The sequence below is a fragment of the Hemitrygon akajei genome, chromosome 9, assembly GCF_048418815.1.
Source record: "Hemitrygon akajei chromosome 9, sHemAka1.3, whole genome shotgun sequence".
Taxonomy (NCBI): domain Eukaryota; kingdom Metazoa; phylum Chordata; class Chondrichthyes; order Myliobatiformes; family Dasyatidae; genus Hemitrygon; species Hemitrygon akajei.
The window spans coordinates 128,538,167-128,558,994 of NC_133132.1; the positions used below are offsets into that span (position 1 = coordinate 128,538,167).

Sequence of the window (20,828 nt, forward strand, 5' to 3'; positions counted from 1 at the left end):
TATTATATTCTGTCTTCAAATTTGACCTACCAAAATGAACCTCTTCACACTTATCTGGGTTGAATTCCATCTGCCACTTCTCAGCCCAGTTTTGCATCCTAGTGATGTCCCACTGTAACCTCTGACAACCCTCCAGACTAACCACAACATCCCCAACTTTTGTGTCATCAGTAAAATTACTAACCCACCCTTCTACTTCCTCATCCAGGTCATTTATAAAAATCACAAAGAGGGATCCCAGAACAGATCCCTGTGGAGCACCACTGGTCACTGACCTCCATGCAGAACACGAACCAACTACAACCAACCTTTGCCTTCTATGGGCCAGCCAGTTCTGGATCCAAAAGCAAAGTCTCCTTGAATCCCAAGCCTCCTAACTTTCTGAATGAGACTTGCATGGGGAGCCCTATCAAATGTCTTACTGAACTCCATATACACTGCTCTACCTTCATCAATGTGTTTTGTTACATCCTCAAAGAATTCAATCTGGCTAGTAAGACATGACATGCCCTTGATAAAGCCATGCTGTCTAACCTTAATGAGATAATGCGTCTCCAAATGCTCATAAATCCTGCCTCTCAAGATCTTCTCCAACAACTTGCCCACCATTGAAGTAAGACTCACTAGTCTATAATTTCCCAGGTTATCTTGAATAACCCCTCACAGGTAGATTCCCTTGAATAACCCCAATTAAGAAATATCCCTTTCTTGAATAAGGGAACCACATTTGCAAACCTCCAATCTGCTGGTTCTTCTCCCATCCCTATTGATGATGCAAAGATCATTGCTAGTGGCTTGGTAATCTCCTCCCTCACTTCCCACAGTAGCCTGGGGTATATCTCGTCTGGTCCCAGCAACTTATCTAACTTAATATCTTTCAAAAGCTGCAGCACATTCTGCTTCTTAATGTCTATACACTCAAGCATTTCAGTCCGCTATAAGTCAACCCAACAATGGTGACTACTTCAGCAAAATATTTGCTAAGTACTTCTGCTACCTCCTCCAGCTCCATGCTCATATTTCCATTATCACAACTGATTGGTCCTATTCTCACACGGCTCATCCTCTTGCTCTTCACATACTTGTAGAATGCCTTGGGGTTTTCCTTAATCCTGCTCACTTAAGCCTTCTCATGGCCCCTTCTAACTCTCCTAATTTTATTCTTAAGCTTCTTCCTGACAACCTTGTAATTTTCTAGAGCTTTAATAGTATCTGGTTTCTTGAACCTTTCATAAGCTTTTATTTTCTTCTTAACTAGATTTTCTACATCCTTTGTACACCATGATTCTTTTACCCTACCATCTTTTCCGTCTCAATGGAACATACCTATGCAAAACACCATGCAAACATTCCCTGAACACTTGCTGCATTTCTGCTGTGCATTTCCCTGAGAACATCTGCTCCCAATTTATGCTCCAAATAGCATCATACTCCCCCCTACCCCAATTAAATATTTTCCCAAATTCCCCTCATTTCCCTTTCCAGTGCTATATTAAAGGAGACAATTTTTGTGATCACTACCTCCAAAATGCTCTCCCACCAAGAGATCTGATCTGACATCTGACCAGGTTCATTTCCCAATTCCAGATCAAGTACCACCTCTTCTCCAGTTAGCTTATCTACACATTGCATCAGGAAACCTTCCAGAACACACCTAACAGCTCCTCCCCATCCAAACCCCTTCCCCAAAGGAAATGCCAGTCAATATCAGGTAAGTTAAAATCACCCAATACAACAACCCTATTATTATTACCAACTCTGCCTCTCTATCTGGTCCTCGATGTCTCTGTTACTATTGGGGGATCTATTAAAAATGTCCAGTTGAGTTCCACCAACACAGACTCAGTAGACAATCCCTCCACGACTTCCTCCTTTTCTGCAGCCATGATACTATCCCTGATTAGCAATGCCACTCCCCACCCTGACCTTTTTGAAACATCTAAAGCCCGGCACACCCAGAAGCCATTGCTGCCCCTGAGCCATCCAAGTCTCTGAAATGGTCACGTCATAGTTTCAAAAATTGATCCACGCTGTAAGTTCATCTGCTTTGTTTATGATACTCCTTGCATTAAAATCGACACATCTCAAACCATCATCTCCCTCTCCTTCCTCACAATCACTCACAAACTGCCCCATCATCTGCCTCTTCACTTCAGAGCCCACCCCATTGCAAATGTAGTTTACATAGAACATAGAATAGTACAGCACATTATAGGCCCTTCGGCCCACAATGTTGTGCCGACCCTCAAACCCTGCCTCCCATATAACCCCCCACCTTAAATTCCTCCATAGACCTGTCTAGTAGTCTCTTAAACTTCACTAGTGTTGCTGCCTCCACCACTGACTCAGGCAGTGCATTCCATGCACCAACCACTCTCTGAGTGAAAAACCTTCCTCTAATATCCCCCTTGAACTTCCCTCCCCTTAACTTAAAGCCATGTCCTCTTGTACTGAGCAGTGGTGTCCTGGGGAAGAGGTGCTGGCTGTCCACTCTGTCTATTCCTCTTAATATCTTGTACACCTTTATCATGTTTCCTCTCATCCTCCTTCTCTCCAAAGAGTAAAGCCCTAGCTCCCTTAATCTCTGATCATAATCCATACTCTCTAAACCAGGCAGCATCCTGGTAAATCTCCTCTGTACCCTTTCCAATGCTTCCACATCCTTCCTATAGTGAGGTGACCAGAACTGGACACAGTACTCCAAGTGTGGCCTAACTAGAGATTTATAGAGCTGCATCATTACATCGCATCTCTTAAAATCTATCCCTCAACTTATGAAAGCTAACACCCCATAAGCTTTCTTAACTACCCTATCTACCTGTGAGGCAACTTTCAGGGATCTGTGGACATGTACCCCCAGATCTCTCTGCTCCTCCACACTACCAAGTATCCTGCCATTTACTTTGTACTCTGCCTTGGAATTTGTCCTTCCAAGGTGTACCACCTCACACTTCTCCGGATTGAACTCCATCTGCCACTTCTCAGCCCACTTCTGCATCCTATCAATGTCTCTCTGCAATCTTCAACAATCCTCTACACTATCTACAACACCACCAACCTTTGTGTCGTCTGCAAACTTGCCAACCCACCCTTCTACCCCCACATCCAGGTTGTTAATAAAAATCACAAAAAGTAGAGGTCCCAGAACAGATCCTTGTGGGACACCACTAGTCACAACCCTCCAATCCAAATGTACTCCCTCCACCACGACCCTCTGCCTTCTGCAGGAAAGCCAATTCTGAATCCACCTGGCCAAAAACCTCCGAAAATCTTTAGCAAACCTCTCTCCCAGGATACTTGTGCCTCTCCAGTGCAAGTGCAACCCATCCTACTTGTACAGGTCACCTCTTCCCTAGAAAGCATTCCAATGATCCAAGAACTTGAAACCCTGCTTCCTTCACCATCTCCTCAGCCACTCGCTCGGCTGTGCTATTTTCCCATTCTGACCTTCCCTAGCTCATTGCACCAGGAGTAATCCAGAGATTACCACCTCGAAGGTTCTGCTCTTCGGCCTCCTTCCTAACTCCCTAAACTTACCGCACAGGACCTCTACCCCTCTCCTGCCCATGTCATTGGTACCAAAGTGTAGCATGACCTCTGGCTGCTCAGCTTCTTCTTCAAGAATATTCTGCAACCACTCAGAGACATTCTGGACCCTAGCACCTGGGAGGCAACACACTATCCTGGAGTATCTTTTGCTACCGCAGAATTTCCTATCTGTCCCCCTAACTAACGAGTCCCCTATGACTATTGCTCTGCCTGCCTTCATCCTACCCTTCTGAGACTCAGAGCCGACCACAGTGCTATTGGTCTGGTTGCTGCTGCCTTGCCCAGGTAGATCACCCCCTCATCAGTATCCAAAGGGATCTACCTGTTGCTGAGGGGTTTGGCCCCAGGGGACCCTGCACTGACTTCCTTCTCCCTTTACCTCTCTCAGTATTCACCCATCTACTCCCTGACTTCTGCACTCTGGGTGTAACCACATGCTCAAAGGTCTTATTTATCAATTGCTCTGCCTCCCAGATTATCCTTAGTTCATCCAACTCCAGCTCCTTAATGCGGTCTTTCAGGAGCTGGAGTTGGCTGCATTTCCCACAGGTGTAGACATCAGGGAGACCATCAGACTTAATGATTTCCCACATCCTACAGGAGGAACATACCACTGCCATCCTGCATGTACTGTACTATGAGCAACCAAGACTAATCAGCAATAACGAAAGGAAAAACCTACCTTCCTTATCTCTTTCTTTGGCTTCAGCCTTTTCTCAATGAAGCCCCTTGAGTCAAAGCCTCGAAGTTTCCATTTGACTCTAGCCCCCACTCTAATGATGGCTGCTCCACTTGCCTTCTGCTGCCGCTGATGCCTCTGACATCGAAGTCAAAGAAGTCTAAATCAAGTTCATCTGGCCATTCTCAGGAATTCAACTCTAATCCCATCTAGTATCCTAATGAATCTACAATTTATTGGTTCTGGATGCAATAGCTTTCCCTGATATTTTGTGCCAATAATTAGACAAGATTCTGAATATAATTTCTGCTTCTCTCTACATCTGCACTTCTCATCCAGTTTCCTTCCTCATGCCTGTGTCATTGTTCCTTCATGCTGCTTCTCCTTTTTAATAATTCTTCTTCTCCTAGCCTTGCATCCCTTTGTCACCTCAATTTCTCCATGATCCTTTTTGTTCCTCTCCCGCTTTCCTTATTGTTTCATCTATTCACTTCATTGAGACTAATTATATTTTATCTTTCAACTGGATTATTGTGCTTGGAATTGATGCCAAGGTTGTATACTAGAGGCATCAACTGTATTTTAATACAGACTACTTACTTTCATAGAATATTGGAATTTACTTACCAAAGACATTTTTTTAAATCCATTAAAGAAAATGAAATTTTACTTCATTACTCACAGCAAATCATTGACTTTCTTGTGATCTTGGACATGAAATTCATACTCTAATTGCTTAAAAAAAATCACCCTCAGAAAATCCAAAACAGATCTTCAAACAAGAAGGTATAAACTAGAATGTGGACCAATACAGAATGACTTAAAAAAAATCTAATTTCAGTGGTTTGTGTTATCTCTCAGGAGATCAGGGAAGGACGTGGTAATGTGACAGAAGTGCTGACGGAAGTGCTGACAGATCTAAAGAATGGAATCAAAGATCTGAAATCCAGCAGGTTTGCTAATCCAGACTCTCGAGTTTCTGTTAGCATTCTAGATACACTTTCCGAAGTTTTAAAGAGAGAAGACGTTCGTGTTTCTAACCAAAGTTTTATAGTAAGTAATTTTATTCCATTTTTAAGAATAAAAATTCTAATTAAAAATAAAAATTACAAATAAAAATCCAAATGAAACATTCTGCTGAGTTCATTATTTGAATGTCTGCCTGTGTCCCAGTATAAAAAGATTAGTTCAATATCTCTTTAGAAAATGCAAAGAAATCTGCTGGCAAATACATTATTTGATTGATATTAATAATTTTGATTGAAAAGGATTGGTTACTTTTTGAATTGTTGCAGTCATCCCAGTGAAGATCCCGATTTTAGATGAAAGGTTTGTGAATTAATTCAAGGTCAGGAAGGTGACAAGGAGGGGCAGTGTAAGGCAGTGCTCCCATGTGCTCCCTCGCCTTTCTTTGTGGTAGAGATTTAAGGTATGACAGCTGCTGTCAGATTAAATTGAAAAGTAACTACAGAGGATTTTGTAGAGGGTATACATTGTGGTCACAGTAGTGGAGAAGGGAATGAATGTTTAGACTGTGAATGGTGTTGGAACCAAATACTCTGTTTTGTTCTGATTCTGTTTCCCAGCGGTAGGACTTGCAGTGGAATTGGTATAAAAATCCAAGCAATGTGATTTCCACACATTCCAGTCTGGCTGTAAACCAAACCAATTTCTTGGCTTACTTTTTTTTAAAGTCATCCTTGCTTAGAAACAGGGCACTAAACCATAAGACCATAAGACATAGGAGCAGAATTAGGCCATTCAGCCCAATCGAGTCTGCTCCACCAATCCATCATGGCTGTTCCACAGATTCACTCGGTCTCCACTGCAGTCTATGGTAGAGCATTCCGCAAATTCACTACTTCAAGCTAAAACATTCCTCTTTACCTCTGTTCCAAAGGGTCACCCCTAGTTCTGCCAAGTTTTTGCCCATTCTTCCAATTTGTCTAAGTCCTGCTGCAACTTCCAGCTACACCTACACCTACACCTCCAGCTATCTTCATATCATCTGCAAACTTTGCCACAAAGCCTTCAATTCCATTATCTAAATCAGTAACAAAAAAGTTGAAAAGCTGTGGTTCCAATACTGACCCCTGAGGAACACCACTGGTCACTGGCAACTAAGTAGAAAAGGCCCCTTTTATTCCCACTCACCGCCTCTTGCCTGTCAGTCATTCCACTAAACATGCCAGTATCTTTGCCGTAACACCACTGGATTTTATCTTGTTAAGCAGCATCTTATGTGGCACCTTATCAAACACCTTTTGAAAATCCAAGTAAATGACTTCCACTACCTCTCCTTTGTCCACCCTGCTTGTTACATCCTTGAAGAGCTCTAACAGATTTGTCAAGCAAAATTTTCCTTTATATAGAAACTATGCTGATTTTGACTTATTTTAGCATTAGTCTTCAATTAGCCCGAAACCTTAATCATCATTAATAATAGACTCCAACACTTTCCCAGCCACTGAGGTTAGGCTAACTGGCCTATAATTTCCTTCCTTTGGCATTCCTCCCTTCTTAAAGTGAGTGACATTTGCAATTTTCCAGTCCTCTTGGAGAATGCCGGAAAGATGTGATTCTTGAAAGATCATGACCAATGCATTCGTTATCTCTTCAGCCACCTCTCTCAGGTCTCTGGGATGTAGTCCATCTGGTCCAGGTGACTTATCCACCTTAAGACCTTTGAGTTTGCCTAGCATTTTTTCCTTTGTAACAGCAATGGTACTCACTCCTACACCCTGACACTCACAGACATCTGCTAGTGTCTTCCATAGTGAAGACAGATGCAAAGTATCTATTAAATTCATCTGCCATTTCTTTGTCCTCTATTACTTCCTCACCAGCATCATTTTCCAGTGGTCCAATACCAACTCCCACCTCATTTTACTCTTTATATAATTGAAAAAAAAACTTCTGGTATCCTATTTTACATTATTGGCTTTTCCCTTCTTATAGCTTTTTTAGTTACCTTCTGTTGGATTTTAAAAGCTTCCCATTCACCCAACTTTCCACTCATTTTTGCTACATTATATGTCCTTTCCTTGGCTTTTATGCAGTCCTTTATAAGCCACAGTTATAAGCCCGGCCATTTGAGAACTTCTTCCTCTGTGGACATATTTCTTCTGTGCCTTGTGAACTATTCCCTGAAACTTCCATGATTTCTACTTTGCCGTTATCCCAGCCAATATCTCCAATCCAATCGAGCAAGCTCCTCTCTCATACCTCTGTAATTCCCTTTATCCCATTGCAATACTGATAGACGTGACTTATGCTTCTCCCTCTCAAATTGCAGTATGAATTCAATCATATTATGATCACTGCTTCCCAAGGGTTTCTTTATGTTAAGCTCCCTACACAAAACCTAGTCTAAGATAGCCTTTCCCCGAGTAGGCTCAAGCACAAACTGCTCTAAAAATCCATCTCATAGGCATTCAACAAATTCCCTCTCTTGCAATCTGATACCAGTCTGATTTGCTTAATCCCCTTGCATATTGAAGTCCCCCATTACAATTGTGTCATTACCCTTATTACATGCCTGTTCCAGCTACCTTTGCAATCTCAAACCAACATCCTGGCTACTATTTGGAGGCCTATATATGATTCCCATAATGTTATTTTCACCCTTGCAATTTCTTAACTCTACCCACAAAGATACAACGTTCTCTGACCCTATATTACCTCTTTCTAAAGAGGTAATTCCATCTCTTACCAATTGAACTACACCACCGCCTATGCCTTCCTGCCTGCCCTTTCAATATAAAGTATATTCTTTGGTGTTAAGCTCCCAGCTATGGCTTTCTTTCAGCCACGGCTCAGTGATGCCCACAATGTCAAACCGACCAATCTCTAATTGCTCCATGAGTTAATTCACCTTATTCCAAATGCTACGCGCATTTAAATACAGCACCTTCAGTCCTGCATTCTTCTCCCTTTTGAATTTTGCCTCTGTGGTACAATTTAACTCTTTGTGCTGTCTGCATTTGATTGGCTTGTCCTTCCTTACATTCATGTTACTTGTAACATGTAATATTGATACTTCCATCATCTACTTGTAAATCTGCTGGCTCATCGTCAGCTCTATCACACTGCTTCCCATCCCCCTGTCATATTAGTTTAAACCATTCCCAACAGCTCTAGTAAATCTGCCCGCAAGAATATTGGTCCCCTCGGATTCAAGTGCAACAGATCACACCTGCCCCAGAATAGGTCACAATTATGCCAGTGTGAGCAGTAAGGGATTGTTTCTGAAGAGTAAGGGGCATTGTCTGTGAGGATGATTGTCTCAGGCTGTTTTTTTGATTAATCTGTAGGATGACCCTACCTAGTTGGATACAAGTAAAGTGGACTTTACAAAGTTGACAGTGTGGAGATTGATTTTGCAATGTTGGAGTCCAATGCGTAGACCATTTCTGGGTATAATTATATTGTAGACTTGTAAAAGGAAAAATGCTAGCACACATTAGGTTGGGTCCCTTGAGACAAAGGATCAGCCTTGATCGAATGGGCCAAATTGCCTAATTCTGCTCCGATGTCTTAAGATCTAAAATTAAAACTTTCTGATCCTGGTTGCTCTGTAAAGGCCCTGTCACTACTTCTGTGCTAGTTCCTCACAGCCTTTAATTCCCTGATTATTCAAAAATTTATCTACTTCCTCTTTATATATTTCCAATGATTGAGACTCCACTGCCTACTGAGATAAAAAGAACTAGACATTCAGAAGGAAGTTCTGTCATGCCACAGTTTCAAATGACACAACCTCACCTCCAACCCTGCCCTAATATTGCAACAATATCCCTTTTTTGAGTTTCTCCCACTGGTGAAACCATAGACCGAACCTTGAGAATTTATACTGGGGAATAAAGTGACAGTGAAATTAAACATACCTTTCATTTATGTCTTTACTGGAGTAACAAGCAAGGAAGGTAAGAGGGCAAGTTCCCAGTTAGTTTGACATAGGGAATAAGGAAAATGTAGAAAAATATTATTATGAAAATGATAACAATTCCCTTCTAACATAATAATAGGACTAAGCAGAGCTGATATGGATTTATGGACAGGAAATCTTGTCAGATAAATCTGTTGTCATTTCTAAAGCTTTAACTAGCAGAATGGATAAGTGAAATGAGATCAGGTGTATTTCAGATGATTGTTGATAAGGTGCCACACAAGAAATTATTAAACAAAACTGGATCACACAATATCTGGAGTAATATACTGGCATGGACTAAAAATTAGTCAACAGAAAATCAATAAATGAGTCATTTTTGGATTAGGAGGCCATCATCAGTGAAGAGCCACAGGGATCATTTCTGTGGCTCCGGCTATTCAAACAGTATATCAGAGGTGTGTGACAATGTGACAACTGCAACGTATTCATGCCTGATGATTGACACAAAACTAAGTGAAGGGTGAGCTGTAAGGAATATGCAGAGATGCAGGTGTTGTTAATGGTGGAAAATGTGAAATCAACCATTTTGATGGAATTTCACAGTGAAAGCAGTTCAGGTGAGAAACTAAAAGTCTCAATGAAGACAGTCTGACGCCTTGGTCAGTTGTGATGCCTCTGAAGGTTGTTTTAGAGTAGGCTCTTACAGAAGGCATGCTTTCCCTTCCTGCACTAGTTTCATGTCCTTACCTTCCTGTGACCACAATGATTCATCCAATACTGGAACTCTGCCAATGATATCAGTACTGAGCTCCTCCCAACTTTCCCCATTCAAGCACCTGCCATTTTTCACCACCACCATGGGATGTGTATCTCAGTAACTACATGCTGGAGAAGCACTTCATTAGCTGTGGCCTCAGAAGATACTTGAACAGCATGTAGTCACTTGTGTCATTACAGAGGCAACCGTCCAGCTTTCAACAGACCCTCTCCTTAAAAAGCAAATTAAGCGGCAAATCTGAACAAATATGCTTCAGAGACTAATCAATTGCAGCCAATTTATGTAAGAGTGGATAAAGTGAGTGTGTTAGATGAATAGTAAAGTCATTGAGAAGGTCCCTGATACCTGGTAAACATCGAGGATGCTAATGTAAATAACGCATGGTAGTGCCTGGCTCACTTTCATTGTGACAGCAGTTCTATCTCAAAGTGACTGCCAGCACAATCTATTTCGGATTAATTCAATCTTTACATGAATAGAGATTAAAAGTAGGCTCAGATTGATTCAGATTCTTGTCTTTTATTCACAGTCAAAAGTTAACCATTATAATCCTGATGTGATAGACTTCTCCCTGTGTTCTATTATGATGGCACTTGTGCTTTTTTGTTTTTTTTACAGGATTTAATTGCCATTTCAAACAGCATTCTTCTTCAGAAAACAGGAAGTAATGACACAGATCTGAACTCCAACACATTACTGATGTCCATTGAAACATTTGCTGCAGCTTTACAGCCCGATGCTGATGTCAATAGCACAATGAACCAGATTACAATAAGTACAGAACAGTTTAATACTACTAGTAAGGATTATCACTTCCAGATGATTTCTAACAGCTCTACCTCAATAAATCTGACTGGTTGGACACCACAGGATAATGTCACTTTCCAAGTACTGAGTGTTCTCTATGAAGATTTGGATGAGATTTTAATTCCAGAAGAACAAGAAGCAGAGCAGTCAAAAGAGCAGGTCAAGGCGCAAACCAATATTTTAACAATAACAATGAATGTCGTTCAAAACAGAAGCCTACTGAAAATACCAAACATTACAATTACATTCCCTCCAAAAAATGCGCAAGCTGATCTGAACACTGCAAAGTGTGTATTTTGGAAACAACAAAGCTGGTCAAACGAAGGCTGTGAGTCCAAGAGGATTGGGGATAAAATACGCTGCACGTGTAACCACTTAACATCCTTTGCTGTGCTAATGGCAACAAAGGAAAGAGACATCCCATTTCTTGAAGAATTGACCTACATAGGATTAAGCATTTCCATTCTATCACTATTAATATGGATCAGTATTGAAAAAATAATGTGGCAGACAATCACTAAAACAACCATTGCCTATTCCCGGCACATTACTCAGTTTAACACTGCTATTGCTTTGTTATTTGCCCAGATTTCATTTGTATTTGGTGCAATTGAGCTGGTTAAAAAAGATAAGTCACTTTGTATAACGGCAACCATTTTCACTCATTATTTCTTTCTCTCGATGTTCTTTTGGACATTAAATCAAAGTCTAACTCTCCTCCATCAGATTATCTTCGTTTTCCATCACATTAGAAGGGTACCCTTTCTGTCATTTTGTTTCATCCTCGGCTACGGTTGCCCATTGGTAATAGTAATTTCTGCAGCCTCAATATTCCTGAAGAAAAACAATTATAAGCTTAAAAATAACTGCTGGCTAGCGCTTACTCCATCCTTCTCATTCATCATTCCAGTTGGATGCATTGTTAGCATCAATATGATTATCCTGACAGTAGTCATTCTGAAACTGCTGAGGCCAAAGATTTCGGAAGGATTAATGGAGCAGGACAAAAAAACAATTAAAAAAATCATTAAAGCTGTCCTTATTCTCACTCCATCTTTTGGATTGACCTGGATCATTGGATTTGCCCTGGATGAAGAGTCGCATGATATTCTGCATTATATATTTGTCTTGTTAAACACATTGCAGGTAATGGAGAGCATACCATTTCAGTTATGAAACATTCTGAAACTTGACAAATGTATCCTAATGCATTGTATTCATTTTCTCTTCAAGGGTTTCTTTATGTTAGTAACTGCTGGATTCACAGAGGCGAAGGTGAAGCCTTTGAACAACATTTTGAAATTTTCAGCATTTGTTGCTGCTTTTGTACCCAACTGTTTTTAAAACTTACTTATTTCATTATTTTTAGATGCGGGAAACATTCTTTAAAAATTTCAGGTCAATGGTGAGTACGGTTTCTAAATATAAAGTTACATTGCAGATAATAAGATTTACTTGCAATATTATTGGAGAAAAATATCAATTGAGGTCCCACAAGATCTATCAATAAATAAGCCTGTTATCAGGTAACAGCTGAACTGAGGCCTTCCACTCAACAGGACACTAAACAATGCCCACCACAGTAGCAATGGATGAAATCAAAGTTGGGTTTATTTTCATATTCCTGAATGCAAGTATACTCAGATGTAATGAAAAACTTACCTGCAGCAGCATCACAGAGACATAGCAGCAGATTAGCAGAATCCACAAGAAAATCAGAAATGATACCCATGCACCCCTCATACAATCTCTTCTCCCTCCTGCCGTCTGGGAAAAGGCTCCGAAGCATTCAGGCTCTTACGACCAGACTGTATAACAGTTTCTTCCCCCAAGCTATCAGACTCCTCAATACCCGAAGCCTGGACTGACACCTTGCCCTACTGTCCTGTTTATTATTTATTGTAATGTCTGCACTGTTTTTGTGCACTTTATGCAGTCCAGTGTAGATCTGTATTCTAGTATAGCTTTCTCTGTGTTTTTTAAAATTACGTAGTTCAGTCTAGTTTTTTGTACTGTGTCATGTAAACCATGGTCCTGAAAAACGTTGTCTCATTTTTACTGTGTACTGTACCAGCAGTTATGGTTGAAATAACAATTAAAAATTGACTTGATTTTACAAGAATGATACAAGTGGAGCTCAGCAAGACAAAACAACCTTCTGGAAATTTCACAGCTCTCAAGCAGGGAAATTTGTCTGCTGAACCTGTAACAGATTAAAAAGTGAAGAAAAACATGAATGGAGAGAAATAGAATCAGATTTATTATCACTGACGTGCATGACATGATAGGTGTATAGTGCAAAGCATAAAATTACTCTTAGAAAAGCAAACATAAGTAATAGAAATAAATTAAGAACAAGGTAATGTTCCGGAATCTGATGGCAGAGGGGATTCTGAGTTGTTGATTGTAGGCCTTTCAGCTCCTTTACCTCCCTTCTGATGGTAGCAATGAGAAGAGGGTACATCTAGATTGGTGGGGGGGGGGGGGGGGAATCATTAGTGATAGATGCCACAGTCTTGAGGCACCATCTCTTGAGGATGTCCTTGATGGTGATCATAGTTGTGCCCATGAAGAAGCTGACTTCACTTATAACCCTCTGCAGCCTCTTGCCGTCTGTGCGCTGGAGCCTCCACACCGGGCTGTGATGCAACTGGTTGTATTGCTCTCCATTGCATATTTATAGAAAGTTGTAAGTCGTTGATGACATACTGATTCTCCTCCATCTCCTAAAAAAATAACAAGATAAACTGCTGGGAGATAGTTCTGTTAAAATTCCTATTGGATTTAATTAACTTAGTTTCAATGTTAATACTTTAAGTCTATTTGTAGTTTTAGTCTTAAGTTTTTTTAAAATGTTTATTTAACGTATTTGTAAATGAGGTCCCAATAACTTTAAATGCTTATGAACTTCAAAATTTTCCACAAGTATTTTGTATCTACTGTCCGTGTTTCATAGGCTGTCATAATCTGTTGATGGAACCAGCCATTTATGCTGGGAGATTAATTGGCTACAGAGGTAATTTTCTCCAGCCAGTCATGCTACCAGCAAGCTATTAGGATGTGGGAGACACCTGCAGCAGCCACAAGAAACTTGTGCAGTCACAGAGAAAATGGGCAAACTGCCTGCAGACACACCCAAGGTCAGGAAAATAACTAGGTTCAGCAGAAGCATTAAATGCAACATGGCCTTCTCCAATGAGAGGTTTCAAAGAAAATGACACATTTGTACAACTCATAGAATTTTTGAAGCTCTGCTACTTAGCCCCCTGAGTCCATGCCAGATCCTTGCAGAACAATTAATTCTATTTTCTCCAATGCCCTACCAATGACCAAATTGCAATTAGTTTCTGAACATCAATACTTGCACTACTATTTCCACCAGCCTTATAGTATGAGTTTCAGATCATAACTACATCGCACAAAAATGTTTTTCCTTACATTCCCCCTCATTCTAGCTTAGCAATTTTAATTGGTGTTCCCTGCTCCTCAAACAAACCACCTATGGCTTAGCACTTCGCAATTTGCCAAACATAATCAAATACACCTCCATCGTATCCCCTGTCAGTCTTCTTTGCTTGAAGAAGAACAGCTCCAGCTTCTCCAGTCCAGCCACAGATGGAAGGCATCATCCTTAGAAAACACAAAGTACACTGCAGATGCTGTGGTCGAATCATGACGTACAAACAAGCAGGATGAACTCAGCAGGTTGAACTTGTGAGTCCTGACGAAGGGTCTCAGCCCGAAACGTTGACTGCTCCTTTCAACGGATGCTGCCCGACCCTCTGAGTTCATCCAGCTTGTTTGTACGTCTTGATCATCCTTAGAATCTTTCCATTCAATGTCCTGAACATTGTCCAGCATCTCCACAACTTTCATTAGAAGCAATCACCCAATTTACAAGTCTACAATTTTAGCCTATACCACTTTTTTGTTAAGTTGCAATATAACTTCCATGCATTATATTCAATGACTATTTATAGAGTCTATGAACATATTTCTGTATAAGTTTTTCCCTCAACATTCCCTGCAACATATAATGAATTGTAAAAATAGATCAAGGGCCTTCAGTTCCTTTAGAGCTGCTCCCATTTAGTTTATACTGTTCTTGTACTATAATCTTTTCATTCCTTTTGCCAGAATGCATCTCTTCATATTTCTCTGTAGTAAATTACACGTGTTTCTCAACTGTACATTCTTCTCGGCTGAATATGTTCTCCTCAATGACAAATTTCAGTATCTGCATACATTGAAACACCTAATGCATAAGTTTTATCCCATATGCTCTTATCCAATTCACTAAAGCAATTGCCTGCTGCTGAACATGATGCCATCTTGGGTTTTCTGGGATAAAATGTTGGTATAGGAAGTTACCAATATTTTATCCCAGAAAATCTAACAATATCAGCTGTTCAACGCACCAGAGGAGAAGTAATTAAAATCTATTTTGCTGGCAGAGCAATTGTTTTTTTTCTGTTGGTGAGATGTATGCTGTTCATAGTCCTATATTTAAGTTTGAAAGCAAACATTCAGTACCCTCCTGAAGCAGGACCCAAGGAAAAGCTTCAAAATGCCTGCTGCCCAGGCTGGAACATGAAAAAAAACACCTTAGAAAACGAGTACACAAGGCTATAGTCATTAATATTCTCAAAAGTTTACTACAGTTACCTCCCTTTGCCACCTTTTGCTAGTCTTTTTTTAAAGTGATTTTTTAGCTATATCAGCTGGCTTTGTGAATGAGTGGAGAGGCAGCAATCTATTCTTTTTATACTGGAACACAAATCATTGAACATATTCAAAGCAGAGTTTGACAAATGTTTGATCTATAAGGTGATCAAGGGACAAAGAGAGAACACAGTAATCTCATGCTGAAACCAAGTTACATAAGAACATAAGAAATAGGAGCAGGAGTAGGCCATCCGGCCCATCGAGCCTGCTCCACCATTCAATAAAATCATGGCTGATCTGGCCATGGACTCATCTCCACCTACCTGCCTTTTTCCCATAATACTTAACTCCCCTACTATGCAAAAAATCTATCCAACCTTGTCTTAAGTATATTTACTGAGGTAGCCTCCACTGCTTCATTGGACAGAGAATTCCACAGATTCACCTCTCTGGGAAAAGCAGTTTCTCCTCATCTCCTTCCTAGATCTACTCCCCCTAATCTTGAGGCTATGTCCCCTAATTCTAGTCTCACGGACCAGTGAAAACAACTTTCCTGCCTCTATCTTATTTGAAATAGGACTAGGAATTCTTGGCCCTTTCATAATTTTTATTGTTTCTATAAGATCTCTTTTCATTCTTCTGAATTCCAGCGAGTACAGTCCCAGGCGACTGAATCTTTCCTCACAGTCTAACCCCCTCATCTCTGAAATCAACCTGGTCAACCTCCTCTGCACTGCCTCCAAAGCCAGTATATCCTTCCTCAAATAAGGAGACCAGAACTGCACACAGTACTCCAGGTGCGGCCTCACCAGTACCCTGCACAGTTGCAGCATAACCTCCTTGCTCTTAAATTCAATCCCTGTAGCAATGAAAGCCAACATTTGCCTTGTTGATACCTTGCTGCACCTGCAAACCAACCTTTCATGCACAAGCACTCCCAAGTCCTTCTGCACAGCAGCATGCAACAATTTTTTTACTATTTTAATAACAGTAATAATACATCAGACATGACTGGAACTGCATGCTTGAGTGGAAAACTAGCTATCCCTGGTCCTATTTGAAATGCTTTTACGTATGCTCTTAAAAGAACGGAAAATACACTAGAATGTAAAATAGGGAGATAGTGTCTAAGACATGTCCAGAAAATAAACATTATAAATGGATTAGAAACGATGTTGAAGTTTTAAGTCAAGTTGTGTTTATTATCATATGCACAGGTAAGGTACAAGTACAATGAAAAACAGTACCATTATATTTCAGCATCACAGACACATAGATTCAGACAAAATACAGAACATACTGTAAATACTGTGAAACGGAGACATCTCTTTCTCTCTTATTGGGGGGGGGGAGAGAGAGAGAGAGAGAGAGAGAAACTGTTATGTCGAATACCAGGTGAACGAGTAGTCTTTGGGGGACTGCAAGTCTGTGTCTTTGCTGTTGCTTTGCTGCGCAATTGACTGCTCGGTGGTGGGTGCCGATGCTTTTTTTGCTGGTGAGGTGGAGGGGGATCGTTGCTCGCTGCTGCTTATGTGCGGGAGGGAGGGGAGCTGGGCGGGAGCTTTGGGGTTCTTACATTTAACTGTCATTCATTCTTCGGGGGCACTCTTCTGTTTTCATGGATGGTTGCAGATAAAAAGTATTTCAGGATGTATATTATATACATTTCTCTGACATTAAATCTACCTTTGAAACTTTGAAGCCTTTATGCATAAATTATACAAGACAGTTAAGTGCAAAAAAGTCTGTACAGAACAAGATATTTGTGCAAAAAAAATGCTCAGAGACATGTCCATGGTCATGCAAGAGATGGTCTGATGTTTTCTGTTGCTGAAGGAGGATTAGAAACTATATGTTTCACTATAATGAAATCACAAAGTGAGTTCTTAATAATATACAGGGTCTGGAGAAACAAAGCTACAGAAAGGACCTGGTAATCTGCTTTTTAAAAATGACTTTTTAGGACAAACAATAAGATTCTTTTTTTCTTTCAGGTCTCGCGAAGTACATCCGAAGTTGTCACAACAAAGCAATCCTTTCAATCAAGCACAAAGTAAGGCAAGTGAAATTGGTGAGGAAAGGTGCATTGATTAAGAGAAGGTCATTTGTCAGAGTAGTTTCTCAGTTTGTCAATCTACCATATGTACAGCAGCAAACCCATTTGGGGTGAATTCGGCTTTTAATGAAAAATGTAGGTTTGAGTACATTGAATGAAAATGACAGCCAAATTAGCTGGATCAGAAGGAAATAGGTTCACTGAACTAAATGGAGAAAACATGGAAAGAAAGGACATGATATAATGTGAGCTAAAACATTTACAGAACAGAAAATCATTATCACAAGAAAACCCAAAAAAAAAGATCAAGAGTCAATATTGCAAGATAATGGGAGTCATGAAAACAGAAATTAGATTGGTCCTGATGAAGGGTCTCAGCCTGAAACGTCAACTGTTCACTCTTTTCCATAGATGCTGCCTGGCCTGCTGAGTTCCTCCAGCATTTTGAGTGTGTTAGTTGAATAGGTCAGTCAAATGGATGTATAAAGTTATTCATTTTGAAACAATAATAGTTACGAAGGGGTAAAGACAGGATAACTGAATTTGATATATTGCGGAGATTTCAAACTGACCCAGAATTTACAATTAATTTAAACATAAGCTCACTGCTTGACGAATGTAACATTTGGAAAAGGCTGCAGCAATCGCAATAGAAACAATACCTGCTGGAAAGCTCAAATGGCAATTAAGGGTCAATTGCAATCCACAATATTGAATCTCTGATTGGCTGAAGGGTTGATTAGTCTTCCTCACACTCTCAAACAAGAGAAAATCTGCAGCTGCTGGAAATCAAAGCAACACAAGGGTGTGTTCCTCACACTCAGTTACTTTACAGTCTTGTGTACAATTCAGGTAACCATAATGGTACCTGTTAGGATCAAGGTTGCTCCAGGGAATTCTCTGTGGTGACTTGAGTTTGTCATGGAAGTGCAAAAAAATAGGATGAAGGGTTGAGGCAGGTTAAAGAGTCGGGGGTGGGGAGATTAAGAAGGGTTGGGGAGATGAAGGGATAGAAAGCAGGGGGTGGGTGAAATTTGGTGGGGATATAGGGAATCATGATCAAATGTTCAATAGCTTATGAAAGTAGGACAAGTAGGAGAAAGTATCACAATTCAGTCGGGGCAGTGTCTGCACCTTCTGGTGTAGGCAGCTGCATTGAGGATCACTGAGCAAAAAGCGTATACCTTATTAATTATATAATCAACATCCTAATGATATCAGGGTATTACTAACAGTATATAATTAAGGTTACTCACTATTAATGTCCCTCTAAATCATGTTTGATTCAAGACTTCTGGCATGAAATGTCCCTTGTTGAACAGAATGTTAATAATGCAGGCAATTGATTGCAGCTTTTCCTACTTAGCTGCCATTCAGCCAAGAAAATATACTTCACAACATTCCCAAAGAATCATAGTCATGCAAAATGTATCAGTAAATATGGAAGAAAATAAGTTTTCTCTAATCCAATTTCTAAGATCATCTCTTGCGAGTTATAATTTTCTCTAAGACTTATGAATTCAAAGTGCAAAGTAAATTTATTATCAAACTGCATGTACGTCACCATATACCACACTGGGATTCATCTTCTTGCAGGCACTCACAGTAGAGCCAAGAAATACAATAGAATCAATGAAAAACTACACAAACAAGAACTGACAACCAATGTGCAAAAGCAGACAAGCTGTGCAAATATAAAAAAGCAAATGAAAATAATAGTAAATAAGTAAATATTACTGAGAACATGAGTTGCAGAGTCTTCGAAAGTGCCCTAGTTTGTGGAATCAGTTCAGTGTTGAGGTGAGGGTAATTATCTACACTAGTTCAAGTGCTTAATAGTTGAAAGGCAATAACTGTTCATGCTTCTGATGATGTGGGACCTAAGGCTTCTGTACCTCCGTCCCAATACTAGCATTGAGAAGAGAGCATAGCCTGGGTGCTGCTTATTTATAGCAGTGCTCTCCTTGCAGATGTGCTAAATGGTGTATTAATATATTACTTTATATCTTATAGTGCATTACCGTTATTAATTTAAATGAATTACATCCCCAACAGATAATGAAGAATGGAAAACAAGAAATTCTACAGCAAATCATTTACTCAAATCTTTGATGATTATCTTAGTACAGTTCTTAATAAAATTCTTAGCTTCTGTATGTACCAGCCTTCTAATATGGTTTTTGTAAACTATATATTTCAAAACTAGGAATGAAACAAAATGTCAAGCATTAGTTAAATTTGGTTTCTTTAAATACTGTTTCCAAGATGAGATTGAAATTGTTTTGTTTATCTTTCATCATATTCTATATTTAACTGTTATAACTCATTGAGAATAGAAGCATAAAATGACTTTAATTACATTATTGGTGTCTGGGGATACATTTATTCCCCACACTAAAATGCACCTGAGAATTTGGTAATGACTCCTTAATCATGTAGATTGAAACAAAACTCAACACTAGTTTTGATTAGTTAAAGCTGTATTAATCTATAAACATTTTCTAGAGTTAGGAATTACCTTTTGATTATTTACTTCATATTTATTTGTCTGATAATAGGATTGGATATTTGCCTCTTTACCTTTTAGAGGATAAAGAGAGGAGAACAAGGTTCTGGTAAAGGATAATGGTTATTATCTTTTATCCTAGGATAAAGGATAATAGTTATTGAAATGTGCAATGTTGTACCCACATCTAATTCAAAATTACAAAAAAAATTACCAATAGCTTTCTTACAATACACAACTTGGTAGCTTTTCCCATTAGGCTTTAAATGGAGTTAAGGATTTTAAATCAGCAATACACGAATGATGAAAAACTGAGTTAAAAAATAGAAATCCATTCAAATTGCAGTTCATCCTCAAATTCAGCCAAACCTCAATAAGGATTTCCATTTGTGATCTCAAAGTGCACCTTTGAAGCCTACAAAAAATGCAATCATTTGTGAGCCTACACTGAGTTTTGCTGAAAATGGAAATTGGCTGCTTGAACATTTTTCTGCCTATTTTAGTAAAGTAACAACATATAACACTTTTGTGTACTTTTAGATTGAATAGGAATAGGATTACTGTAACTGATATAAATGCCTTATGTAATCGTGTGGAGTTGTTTTGGTTGTTATTAATATTCAAAGAAAATACCTTTCATTAAAAATTTAATGCAAAGTGTAATGTTTCATTCTTGACATAGAGGATTAAAATAAACAAATAACTTTGTGAGATAATAAACTTACTATGTATTTCTTTTATTAATATTATGCATTGAGCAGAAAGTTCCATTTAAATGCAATATATTAATTTTAAAAAACAGGTGCAAGAAAAACTATGTCAGTAATTTCTTCCAAAGGCTGTCATTTTTTTCTACCACACCTTACTATAGCTGAAGGAATATTTTCAGTCATGTAG

General features: G+C 39.4%; 1 protein-coding gene across 2 annotated transcripts in view; it reads left to right on the plus strand.

Moving 5' to 3' along the window:
- The window catches only part of LOC140732819 (adhesion G-protein coupled receptor F1-like), a 102,708-nt gene extending 82,099 nt beyond the window's left edge, over nucleotides 1-20,609 (plus strand). Inside the window, exons 13-18 of one of the 2 annotated variants that reach the window (XM_073055450.1) lie at nucleotides 5,090-5,281; nucleotides 10,516-11,850; nucleotides 11,938-11,979; nucleotides 12,074-12,109; nucleotides 17,364-17,427; nucleotides 19,481-20,609. In XM_073055450.1, the coding sequence (XP_072911551.1) occupies nucleotides 5,090-5,281; nucleotides 10,516-11,850; nucleotides 11,938-11,979; nucleotides 12,074-12,109; nucleotides 17,364-17,426 (1,668 nt within the window). In that variant the 3' untranslated portion in view covers nucleotide 17,427; nucleotides 19,481-20,609. The remainder of the gene's footprint in view (nucleotides 1-5,089; nucleotides 5,282-10,515; nucleotides 11,851-11,937; nucleotides 11,980-12,073; nucleotides 12,110-17,363; nucleotides 17,428-19,480) is intronic. The other variant, XM_073055451.1, reaches the window with a different exon arrangement.
- Nucleotides 20,610-20,828: the final 219 nt, after the last annotated feature.